Source organism: Corvus moneduloides, chromosome 19 (assembly GCF_009650955.1).
Source record: "Corvus moneduloides isolate bCorMon1 chromosome 19, bCorMon1.pri, whole genome shotgun sequence".
In the NCBI taxonomy this organism is placed as follows: Eukaryota; Metazoa; Chordata; class Aves; order Passeriformes; family Corvidae; genus Corvus; species Corvus moneduloides.
The window spans coordinates 12,255,072-12,267,498 of record NC_045494.1 but is presented as its reverse complement, the minus strand read 5'-3'; the positions used below and the strand labels follow the sequence as shown (position 1 = coordinate 12,267,498).

The 12,427-nt window shown below is 47.2% G+C and overlaps 1 protein-coding gene across 1 annotated transcript in view; it reads left to right on the top strand.

Annotated features, from left to right (window-relative positions):
* HS3ST3B1 (heparan sulfate-glucosamine 3-sulfotransferase 3B1) overlaps nt 1–6,852 on the top strand; it is a 30,298-nt gene extending 23,446 nt beyond the window's left edge. Inside the window, exon 2 of the mRNA XM_032129223.1 lies at nt 2,660–6,852. Within this exon, the coding sequence (XP_031985114.1) occupies nt 2,660–3,278 (619 nt within the window). The 3' untranslated portion in view covers nt 3,279–6,852. The remainder of the gene's footprint in view (nt 1–2,659) is intronic.
* Nucleotides 6,853–12,427: the final 5,575 nt, after the last annotated feature.

The following is a 12,427-nucleotide window of genomic DNA, read 5'->3' as shown; positions in this document are numbered from 1 at the left end:
GCTTTGCTTGCTGTGATGGGTCACCAGCAAAATGTTCTTAAATTGCCAAGAATTCAGGCCCTCTCCAAAAATAACAATCTGGGAGGTTTAGACCCGCCCAGAACTGAGTGCTTTCAGCCACAAATGCAGTTCAGGAGATAAACTGCTCTGAAAAGGGACTGACACCAGGCCAGTGGCTGCCTCTTGGGTAAAGAGTTGCTCCCTGCTTTCTTCCACTTATAGTGTGCTCCTCTGTATTTGCTGAAATGCTAATTAGGAACCTGTGTTTCCCAACTGGATCAACTGACTTGGCACTCCATCCCCAGCAATTTCCTCCTGTTTCACAGCCCAGCCCTACCCAATGCCTTTCTTGTGCAAGGAGGGGAAAAATAAACCTTGCATCATTCCCAGGAGACTGATAAATACTGACTGTAGTAGTCCTGGAGGACAAACCAGTCCCAAAATGCAGGGCCCCATATAACCAGCAATCCAATGAACATGACCTAAAGCTGAAGGACTTCAGTGCAGTGCGGGCAACCTGAGAGTGTTTTGGGAAGCTTTCGCCTCTTTAGGCAGGTCCCAAGCCATTAAGGACTTCATGGGTGGAAAACGACCTCTTAAATCAAGCTGAAAAGCAGTTGGTGGCCAGTGCAGGATGTAGAACTTGGGTTTAATGCAGCCATAAAAGGAGACACCACTTAATGAGCAAATGTCAAAATCCACATCAGCCCACGATAAATTTAAGAGTTGCTCTGAGTGTTATTGACTGGCCCTATTCTGTGACAGCATTATGGGGTTTCAGAGTTGGCCAGAAAGGTGAAGGATTAGTCAGAGTTTTATTCTGGTTGCTGTTCTTGGCACACACTGGCTCCTGCCTTCCAGAAGCTCTCACATCCCAGGTATCTGGTAGACCAGCGTGATTTTTATCTGCATGTGAAACTCCACTTGTGTGGACTTGAAATCCCAGCCTTCAGGGTTGCCATCATGCCTGGGCATGACTGGAGGTTTTCATAAGCTGATATCCTCTTCCTCCGCAGTCCAGCTTGTCCATCACCACTTCTCCCAGAGTCCCATGCAGGGACAGGGACTGTCTCCCATCTTGGGACTATGGAGAAGGGGCTTTATGGGCAGCCTCCAGGCAGAGCTCACCTGTGGGATGGAGGAGCAGCCCCTGCGTGCCCCTTGCCTGTAAACGCATTGCACAAAGGTAATGCTGGAAGCTGATGAAGTAAAATACCAGGTACAGTGTGAGCTCACCAGTATTTGCATAAATAGCTACTGACCAAATTTCGTAGACATGGGACGATTTTTGATGCAAACAGACCTCTCATTCCTGGGTCCCCTGTTACTTGCCCTCAGAACACATTGGTCAGTTTTCTTCCCTTGAGTTCTTAATCAGGGCAACCATTGGCTTTAGCACAAATTATCAGTGGCTGTTTCAATTGCAAGAGCCCTGGTGATCTTTGCTGTGGAAGCATAAAAGTAGTGAGGGAGGAGATGGCTGTTGGGAACAGCCTCCCTGCAGTGTTGTATGGCTGAGGGAAGCACAGCTTCAGGCTTGCAGGTCACACACTGGCTGCTTACTTCTCTGTGCTGGGTGGATGCTTTGAAAACTTAATCAAGTTTTATAGCTTTAATTTCGTGCCTGACTCCCCTTTTGCCTTTTCTTTTCAACTGTCTCACAACCCAGAGCAAATGAGTCCATTTGGGCTATAAAGGAAAAGAACTGGCAAACAGTCTAAAATATTTTAGCTTGCCTAGTGAATGACAGGAGAAAATGACTCTTCCTGCTTCATGCCACTTCCATCATTTCTGCAAGCTCCCTCATGCTTTCCTATGTGATTAATTAGAAATAGCCAGGGAATAAGGTGGTGTTGCTGAAAGCTTTAAGTTTTAAAAGTACTTTGTGAAAGTATGTCCTGCCCATGGTTGTGTTCTCCATGGTTGTATTCCACATCCTGACCTGCTGTAACCTGTGGGGCGGTGCTGGGATCCTCATTGTCTCCTGGACTGGGATGTGCTGAAGATGCCACTGGCAGCTCTTGATGCTCTGTCTAGTTCATGTGAGGGAACAAAGTGATAGGGAATAGTAAAGCAGGGGCTGAAACTGGGTGCAAGAGGACACCTGTGAGTGAAGTCCTGCTGTTGGCAAGCCAGGGAAAAATTGCACCCTCTTGCCTGAACTGGGAAAAGATTTGCATTTGGGATGCTGAGGGAAAGTGAGGTAGATGTGCTCCAGTGAGCTGCTGCTTTTCTGCTATACCATCCTCTCATTCCCATGGGGAAATGAGCTCTAGATTGGGGCTGAGGTCTCAGTGGTGTTGACATGAGCCAGGACAGCCACCTGGTGCAGCTCAGGATCCATCCTGACCAGTCTGGAGCTGGTGTGGTACATGTAGACACGGTCCAAGCACACAGTGTAGCCCAGCTAATCCATTCGTGGATAACTGGGAGATTACTCAGATGGATTTCGAATATAGTTGCCTTTAATAATAATCCCCCCCCTAATCCCTAAATCAGTGGGAAATGGATTTCTCTGTATGAACCAAATGGCCTGTGAAGGCATTTTAGGGAGAAGAATTCTTGTGTATCTATGTGTGAACATACATGTAAATGCATATGGATATTTTTGTTCCTCTTCCTTGCTCTTCTGACCCATGTCTGTGTGTTTTGCTGGCAGGGACCTGATGCCCAAGACACTGGAGGGGCAGATCACCATGGAGAAGACCCCCAGCTACTTCGTCACCAAGGAGGCCCCAGCCCGCATCTCCTCCATGTCCAAGGGCACAAAGCTCATCGTGGTGGTGCGGGACCCCGTGACCAGAGCCATCTCGGACTACACCCAGACGCTCTCCAAGAAGCCCGACATCCCCACCTTTGAGAGCCTGACCTTCAAAAACAGGACTACGGGCCTGATCGACACCTCGTGGAGCGCCATCCAGATTGGCATCTATGCCAAGCACCTGGAGAACTGGCTCCTCTACTTCCCCATCGGGCAGATCCTCTTTGTCAGTGGGGAGAGGCTGATCAGTGACCCCGCGGGGGAGCTGGGCAGGGTCCAGGACTTTCTGGGCCTCAAGAGGATCATCACTGACAAACACTTCTACTTCAACAAAACCAAGGGGTTCCCGTGCCTGAAGAAGGCGGAAGGCAGCAGCAAACCCCACTGCCTGGGGAAGACGAAAGGCAGGACCCACCCTGACATCGACCAGGAGGTGGTGCAGAGGCTGCGGGACTTCTACCGACCCTTCAACATGAAGTTCTACCAGATGACAGGGCAGGACTTTGGCTGGGACTGAGCCTGGCACGGGAAAGTCCCCTGTAATTACTTGCCCAGCACGGTTTGCTTATATAAAGAGAGATATATGTATGTAAAATGTACAGAAATCTATTTTATAATAATTTATTTTTAATTCCTAAGCAATTAATTCACTAAGCTGCCTAACCACACTGGCTAGAATGGTAGCCTGTAACCTGTTTAACATTCCACGGTATTTTAATTCTAATATGTCTCTCCTTTCCTTGTTTTTTTTCCCTTCTGCTTTCTCTTTGTTTTGGTTTGTAACAGACAGTGCTTCCACTTTTCCTAAACAAAATTTGTATTTAAGAATCAAACGAAGCAAGGGAGGGAGGGAAAGCACAAGTTTATTTTTGTTACGGGTATCTGGCCTTTATAAACACTTGCTTTCCCTATTCCAGTGTCCCAGTCTCTGCTCCAGTGTTGTGCTCCCTCAACCCACAGTTTTCTGGTTAGTTCCATGGCCCAGGGGGGGTTTCTCTGTGGTGGGTGGGAGGAAGGCTGGGCATCCCTGTACCCCACATACCTCTGCTGAGCAGCAGCATGTTTTCCCAGTGGCTGTAAGCATGGGAACCCCAAGCCATAGGTCTCCTGCTCAGGACTGCCGGGAGGGCAACGTGCTCTTTTTCCAGCAGAGAAGCTGCAGAGCCTGTTGCATGGGCAGAGCTCTCGTCAGTACAGTTTTCCTTCCTGCTTTTTGTCCAGGAGGTTCTTTCCCATGATCCCTCTATGCATTTAAAATCTTTACTGCAGGACAAATGTGAAATGCTGTGTCTGTGTGTGACACGTGTGGTGCTGGTCAGAGTGACCTGCAGGAAGTGTCGCTCCAGGAATACTCACGCACGCCAGGCACTGCTGGGAGATGGAAGTGCCTGCAGCACGTGGAGCACCCTTCATGTACCAAAGACACCAGCAGAAAACCTCAGGTGTCTCCCTGGCATCATGCCCAGGAGCATGTCCCAGGACATGGCACAGGCAGTGTTACCTCCAGCCCCAGGGCTACCGCAGCACCTCCCAGTACTGGAGGTACTGAGACTGGGGAACATCACCCTTAGCCCTGTTAATTCCCATCACTCTTTGGTCCAACACCCTATCTGTGGTCTCTCCCAAGGAGCATCATTTGCTTAGAGCCAAGAAGAGGTGCTGCTTTACCAACAAGGGTGAATATGTAGGAAGGCAGGGGGGAATCTGGGCACGCTGGGGTTGGGGTATTTGTGGCAGTCTAGGGGTGCCCTGGCTGAGCACAGGGGTGGCAGCCAGGCAGGACAGGAGGCTCCAAGCATGTAACCATTAACCTGAATGAAATCCTTCTCCTTGGGTGGAACCAGTGGCTGTGGGACTCCAGGACAGGTTGGGTGGGCTGTCCTGAGAGCTCTGCCAGTGTTTTGTGAGCTGAGGAGGTCCTGATAAACACCATGTGTGTCCGATGCCTTATCGTTACTGTCAGAGGTTCTGCCAGCTTGACTGGAACACTTTTGGAGCAAGGTAGCAGCAGAAGTGATTTTCTCATTGAATTTTTAACAGAAACAGAGCTATGATGTCTTTGGGCAGCAAAACTCCTCACACCTCACCTGCAGCACTGAAATGATGCACTGCACTGAGCATCTCCTGGTGTTGCAGTTCCATAAGCAGTGTGAGTGAAACTGGAAACAACAAAAGCACCAATGGGCAGAACATCTAATTTCGTATGCATTGCCTATAGAAATCTGTGCCCTGCACCTCTCCACAGTTACCCGTAGCTCCTCCTTGGAGCTGCCCACTGCTGAGCTGTGCCCAGCTGTGGTGGGGCCCATTCAGTGGTGTTTCCCAAATGTTTGTTTTACTTTTGCAGCCTCCTCACTCTTGCTTGCCTCTTCCGTCTCTCTGCTGTGGCTGTTGGGTGATGAAAATGTTCCTCAGAGCCTGGGCTTCTCTGTCTGGGTCTCGATCTAGTCCTGCTCCGGCAGACAGAACAAAGAGCAGACTTGGCTCTGGGTCTGTTGCAGGGATCTGCAGGTGCCAGGGAGCTGCCCTTAAGAGCTGTTTAAACCTGAGCTCTTTTGTCTTGGCTCAGCAGTGTCACGTCTCCAAAGGGATTTAGGGACTTGCACTGCCATATGTGGGTTCACATTTGGGGTGCAGTGCATGTGGGTGACCTCAAGGAAAGGGAGATTTTAAGCTTAACATCATCAGGCTGAGCTGCCTACGAAACTGCTGTGAGCAGGATGCAAATCCCTCCTTGGGGTTTGCCTCCAAACACATCTTCCCACAAACAGAGAAGTTCTCCTTCTTGCCCTGAGCCATTTCTAGTGAAGAAATGACAATTTGGGCCAATACAGTCTGACTTCAGGGGGCACAGGTGGGATGCTGGACCTGCTGGGCTGTGCAGGCTGATAACCCCTGCTTTTCCCCAGTCCTGTAAAATCCAGCTGCAGGCCTGAGCGGCTGGGTGAATCTATGCACTTTTGAGGGGTTTGGCTTCAACTCCAGCCAGGTCCCTGGCTCTGTTCCCTGCTGCCAGGACAGGTGATGAATGCAGGAGTGTGTCTGCTTTATCCCAGACCCTGCCAGTCTTGGGTGGCTGAGGGAAAGGAGCTGCAGGCACTGAGAAGAAAATACTTCCGTGGAAAAACAAGTGATTTATGGTTCTCAAAACCTTGGTCTTCCTTCTAGCAGCTTATGCAATGCATAGAAAGAAGCTTGACCCCTCCACTTGGCCTTTGGGTGAGCCCCCAGCCGTGGCCATGCCACTTCCCAGGGCGTTTCACTGGTGGAGCCTCCAGGCCCTGTGTGTCGGCTTGGGCTCCTTTCCAGGTGCTTCCCTCTGGAGCAAGTGCTGGCTGCTCAGTGCTGCAAGAGTTTTGCATCCCTTACGTCTTCCTTCTTGCTCTCTTGGAAACAAGTTTTTAATATCCCAATGCCTTCCTCGGCTGTACAGCAGAGTGTGGGCTTAATTTGTATAATCAAGTCCTGCTGCAAAAAGCTCTTGTGGAGCAAACTTGTTGGAGAGTGGAAATACAGAGAGTGAATAATAACTCTTCTAACCATAAGCAAATTGTTAGTCCTGACTCGATATCCTTCAGGATGAAATCTGCATTAGACTTTTAATGTAAAAAAGCCTTACCTAACAAATATGACAATGAAGGTGAATCATCTATGGTGTTCATCTGGTTGCTAATATTGGAATCAGTGCATTTTTTTTTTAAATACCCCTTAAAAAAAAAAAAAGTTAAGCTTGGAAGTGTGATTAGAAGTTTGGTTGGTTGATTTTTTTTCCACATTGTAACATTAATTTATGGCTGAGTTTCATTCAGTCCTGTATCCAGAAGTGTAGTACAGGTATTAGTGATGTGTTGTCTGTAACATGGTTCTATAGTGTAGTAGCCAATTTGTAAAAAAAAAGAACAAAATGGAAAGCAAAACAAACAAATAAAAAAAGCCACAAAAAGGAAAATCTAAAAAAAATGTATATGGAGTATTTTGTGGTATGTACAACACAAATTAATTTTACACAGAGAAAGATGTTTCTAAGAAAATGAAATTCTGAAAATTCATACTATTTGTATGAACAAATAAAACTCTATTTTACTAAGTGACAGGCACAGCTGTGTTCATTTGGGGGGGTTGGAGGTGCTGTCCCCTGTACTGGCATGTCCATCCCAGGGCTGTCCGTGCAGCTGTGCTGGCCTGGTGGCAAAGCCCAGGAGCCTGTGCTGAGGCCAGCGGGACATGATCCTGAACATGGGCTCCCATCCAGCACTCAGCTGTTCTGGAGCCAGAGGCTTTGCTGGGGGTGGATGTGTCCAAGTTTTGCTCAGGCTGTTGTGTGGGGGCTGATCTGTCGTGCTGGACACACCTTCATCCAATGCCATGTCAGGGAAGAGATCTGAGAGATTACCCTTGGCCCTGCTGCAAAAACTGGATGGGCTCAGGGATGCTGCAGGACAAACTCAGTCCTTTACAGCTGCAGTGGGGAACCTCTCCAGTGCCAAGTTACTTTTCCAAAGCTTTGCTCTTACTGTAGTGATGCTGATCCAGCCTCTGGGGGCAGTGGTTGCTGTTGCTCCCTACACACTCAGCATTTTTTTACATAAAACTTCATTATCATTAAATTCAGAAGAGTCCCAGGCCAGTGCTATACAAAGCAGCACCTGAAGAATGATACAGATTTATGTTATGTACCAAATGCTGTTAAAAATCAATTTAAATAATTTCATTTTTCTTTGCAAGCCTTGCATCTGGTGCAGAGTAATTGATGGGACTCTTTCAGATTGTCCATTTTTCAGAGACCTTCTAGAGAAGGAGTCAAAACAGAGCACAAGATTTAATTTAGCAATTTAGGAAGAATTCAACCAGGAAACCTCCAGCTGGTCAGGACTGTAATTAGCTGCTCCCAAACTCTGGCAAAGCTTAAACTCCATAGGTGTCTCATTTTTAAAATATGTAGATTTTGCTTTAACATTCCCATGTAACTTTCAAGCAGCACAGCTGGATGACCTCAGCTTGATGGAGTTGAGCTGCTCCTTACCTCATTCTCACATCCCCTTGATTTCGTTCCAAACCAGGTGTGAATGCCCCAGCAGATGTCAGTCCTGGAGGCAGCCTGGATCTGAGCTCACCCTGATTTTGCAGCAGCTCGTGGACCCCTGTCCCTCATTTCTGTATTTTATATGAGCTGCTCAGTTCTGGGTTGGAAAGAGTGTGGGTGCTTTTCCTTCTCAGAGGGGTTGGTGCTGCAGAGGAAAGGGAAGGTGAGTCCTTGTGGGGTTCAGCATCTGCCCTGTCCTCTGTATCTCCCTGAAAACTATTCCCAGTTGTATCTGGGCTTGTGGATATTGGGAATTCACTCCCCAGTTTGGTTTGGGGGCCATTCTCAGGTGCTGTTTTGGCAAGAGCACCTAGAAGACAAGGATAAGAATGTCTGTGGTTCATGGGGCTCTGAATACAGAGAAGGGATTACTTGGAAGAAGATGGGCTAAAGGGTCTCCTTATAGATCTGGGAACATCAGCTGAAGGAGGAAGCTCATGAAGAAGGCAAACGGATTGATAAAGAGGTAGGTGAGGCTGTTGAAAGGTTGCTGCTAAAGATGGTGATAGCCAAGGTGGGTTTACTTTTTCTCTTGGTTGATACAAGAAAGGTGAGAAATAATTTCTTTAACATAGAAATCAAACAGATCTCCAGGTTGTGCAAGTGACCGTGGCATTTCTAGGGGAGATGCTTAGGCTGATGGCAGCATCCCAGAGAAGAAGCATCACCTTGCAGGGATGAGAATACACAGAGCAGGTCGGAATTCACCTGAAAGGGTACAGGCTGCTGCCAGGAACATCTCTGTCTGGCACTCAAAGGCTGTGGAGACCTCCCTGAGGAAGGTGAGAAAAGGTTGAAACAAGAAACGATAATCTGGAGAGTCTGTAAGCACTAGGGAAAGGTCTGGGGAAGATCTGTGAAGGCAAGAAGGGCTGGTAAAGCTTGGAGTTGAGTCCATGCTAACAAAGGCAGTGAAAAAGTTGGTAGATTTCATAGGTAGAACCACATTTATTGAGCTTCAGGCCAAAATGATTCATTTAAAAGCACCTTGAAGCTTGAGAAGGTTTTCACTGGGGCCTGTTTTCAGGAAAGTCTTTATTATATATGTGTATTTTCCTTGTGCCTGGTGTTCAGATGGCTGTGAGTTTGTGCTGCTGGCAGTCCCAGATCCCCAACTACCATTGTATTGCAGTTTTTGTTATTTTTTTCTCCCCTTCAAAAATGTTACCTAGCCACTAGATCTGCCTGTAAATTGCTTTATTTGAAGCTAAACTGTTATCCTCCAGTTTCTCTCTGTGGTTAAGAATCATGGTGTTAAAACTTTCCTAATGCATATATTTAGAAAGGTAATTTGTTATAAATCGTTCAAACATTTCTATTCAAGGCAATTGTTCAGCACCTTGTTAAATAGCTTCTTTATTAGAGAGAGGAATTCCTGTGTTAAATGTTAGTGCTGGTACCTTCAGCTAGGATAAAACCTTATGGCCATTGCAAGTCCTCTGACTTTCCTCTAAATCAGGATTTCCTCCCTTTACAGATTAAAATTGATTTCATTAAAACACCTGATTGTTGCAGGTTCCTACAGCCTAATTCACTGGGAGAGCAGGTGGTCCCAAACACGCAGTAAGTTGGCTGGTCTCACTGTCTCTGAGCTCTTCTCACCAAGCTGTTTATTCTCTTTTCCTCCTGCTGCTTTCCCTTATCTTCCAGAGACCATGATTCCATCCTGCAGGACTTTTAGATCTCAACTTCTGCCTCTGCAATTTACTCTTTCCCCATGAGAAGGGGCTTACAAATAGGATTGCAAGAATCAGCCACTCTCACCAGAACAATTTGCTTAAGAACTGGAGAGCATCGTCCTCCAGGAATATTATTTACAACTATTTATAAAGTCAGCTCTAATTGTGAGGTTTAATTCATGCTCATTAAGTCCTCTGAGATGCTTGATGAGCAGCACTGCAGCAGTGCTAAGGGTTCCTGGCTATTTGAGCTGCTCACAGCAGTGAAGGCATCACCATTTTTCTTGCCTTGATCTTTTCCCCATCCCACCAGGGACTGAATAGGGAGAACATTGGTACCAGCTGTGCTCAGGAACAATCCGGATATTGGGCTTTTGCCAGAAATTACAGCCCATGTGCTGGTAGCCACCAAAACCCTAAAAAAAAGGGATGAAGTTTTAAAATAATATGCTCCAGAAATGGCTTGGCAGAGAAGGTACAGCTGGCTGCTTTGACACTGAGGTTATTTAGCTGGGAATTCATGTGTCAAAACCTTAAAAGCTTCACCAAAGAAAATTAAAGAAAGTGCCATGATTCCAGCTAATTAAATAATGTCAGCCAAATATAATTTATTTCTCACTATCACTCATGTCTACAACAGAATTATCTCATTTTTGATTTCTAATGACTTATTCTCTCTCATTAATCTGGTCATGAATTATTTTTATAAACTTTCTGGCATTGAAGCAAAGAATTTTTTTCTTTTTAATAAGGAGAGAATCCCTAGATAATTCTGCATCACCCTTGAGAGGGAGCAGGGAGTGTAGCTTAGGTTTCATGGCACAAGCCCAGCCTCCCTTCCCAGAAACTCTGGTAGGCTCTACCCCAGGTCTTACCCAGGACTTCAGCTTAGCCTTGCTCCCTGAGAAATTCCTTCCAGTACCACACTGCATATTCAGGCTCTGGTTTAGGCTTTTATTCTATCAAAAAAGAGGCTTTTCCCTGCAGTTTTCATGGAAGCTTTTTCAAGTGCTTTTCGCAGAGCATCACTGGCTTTTTTGTTTCTCCCAGGATCCCTGGCTCTTCTCATAGATACAGGCTGTTTCTGAGGTTTAAAATTCGGTTCCTTCACTTGGGTCATCCATGGTTCTGTCCCAGGCATGTGTGTCCTGGTTATTGGAAGTGTTCATGTTTCTGCTTTCCTGCTTTGGTTTGTGTGTTGTCTTTTTATCTCAAGTTCAGCTTGTTTCCAAGTCCCCCGAGCAAGTCCCGAGGATGCTCCCAAACAGGACTGGATCAGATGTGTTGTTTTTATCTGATCCCAGATAGCTCCAAGGGCAAGGAACTGGAGATGAACCTTTGTTTTCTGCTGCTCATGGGTGAATCTGTAATGCGGAGGTCTGTGCTCTGCTGGGTTTCTCTAGCCGTGTACCCCTTGAGCATAACCCAAAGACACCAGCAAATACCCTTAGTGTGAAAGGGCCAGTCCCGGCTACAGAGCAAAGTAACTCAGGTGATTTAGAAAGGCAAGAAAGTGTTGGATGCTTTACATGTATTGGCCTGACCTCCAAAAAAATCTCTTTGTTTCTAAGCGCTTCAGAAGCAGAGCCTGCTACCCTCAGGCAGCAAGAGCTCTGCATCCCGTGGGAGGAGCTGCCACTTCCAGCCAGCCTCGGCTGGTGCAAGGTAACCTGGTTAGCAGGTGACCCGGGCAGACAGCAAGAGTTGCTCCAGCACCTCCCTGGGGAAAGCAGGAGAGAGCACAGCCAGGAATGCCAGGCAGGCAGAGTCTCAGCTGGCAGAGATCCACTGCTTTCAAAGGGCGAGCTGGGAGGAGGCTGCAGGCAGTGAACAGATGGCTGGAGGGTGGTGTGGAGAGTGGGAAAGGGAGCACTGCGCAGGGACAAATATTGATCTTCTGTGTCCTTTGCATGGGCTGGGGCTGGTTAGAGGTACCTTATATGTAAGGGTACTTCTGTAACTCAGCAGGTCATGTCCACCTTAACAATAAATGTGTAATTTAAGTTGGATATGGCTGACTGGCCACAGCTTGTGGAACTCACACCAGGAGTGAACTTTGGATAGGAGGAGTCACCTACAGTTCAGCATTTCCCTGGTGCTTCACCAACATCTTTCAAGGGCTATGTGATTACAACTGGCTTGGATTTACCATTGTCTTCTTCTCTGACGTGATTTAACCCCAGCCAGGATCTCATCCCCACTCACTTACTGTCCCCTGGTGGGATGAGGGACAGAATCGAGAGAGCAAGTCTGAGAAAACTTGTGGCTTGAGAAAAAGACAGTTCAATATGTAAAGCAAAAGCCATGTTAGGAAGCAGATCAAAACCAGTCACGCATTCCCCGCTTCCCAAGGCAGTCAGGTGCTCAGCCATCCCCAGGGCAGCAGGGCTCCATCAGATGTAATGGTGACTTGAGAAAACAAACACCATTCCTCCAAATGTCCTTCGTTTTTACTTGTTCCCCAGCTCTATATGCTGAGCATGATGCAATATCGTCCGGAATATCCCTTGAATCAACTGTCCTGGCTGTGTCTCCTCCCAGCTCTTTGTGCCCCCTCAGCCTCCTAAGTGGTGGGATGGGGCGGACAGCAGAAAAGCCCCTGACTTTATTCCAGCCCTGCTCAGCAGTAGGGGAAACATCCTTGGGTTATCAACATTGTTTCCAGCACAAATCCAAATCATAGCCCTGTACCAGCTACTATAAAGAAAATTAACTCTATCCCCGCCCAAACCAGCACACTTTTTCACCTGTGCCCTCCTGGATGACCAGACAGGCTCCAGTGCTGAATTTCTAAAGCTGAGCTCAGGGAGGAACAAGGGGAAAGTGAGCGGGTAAATCAAATTCATGTGGTTGCAGCCCACATGGCTGGAGGACTCTGGTTGCACCATGATCTGTCACTGCTGA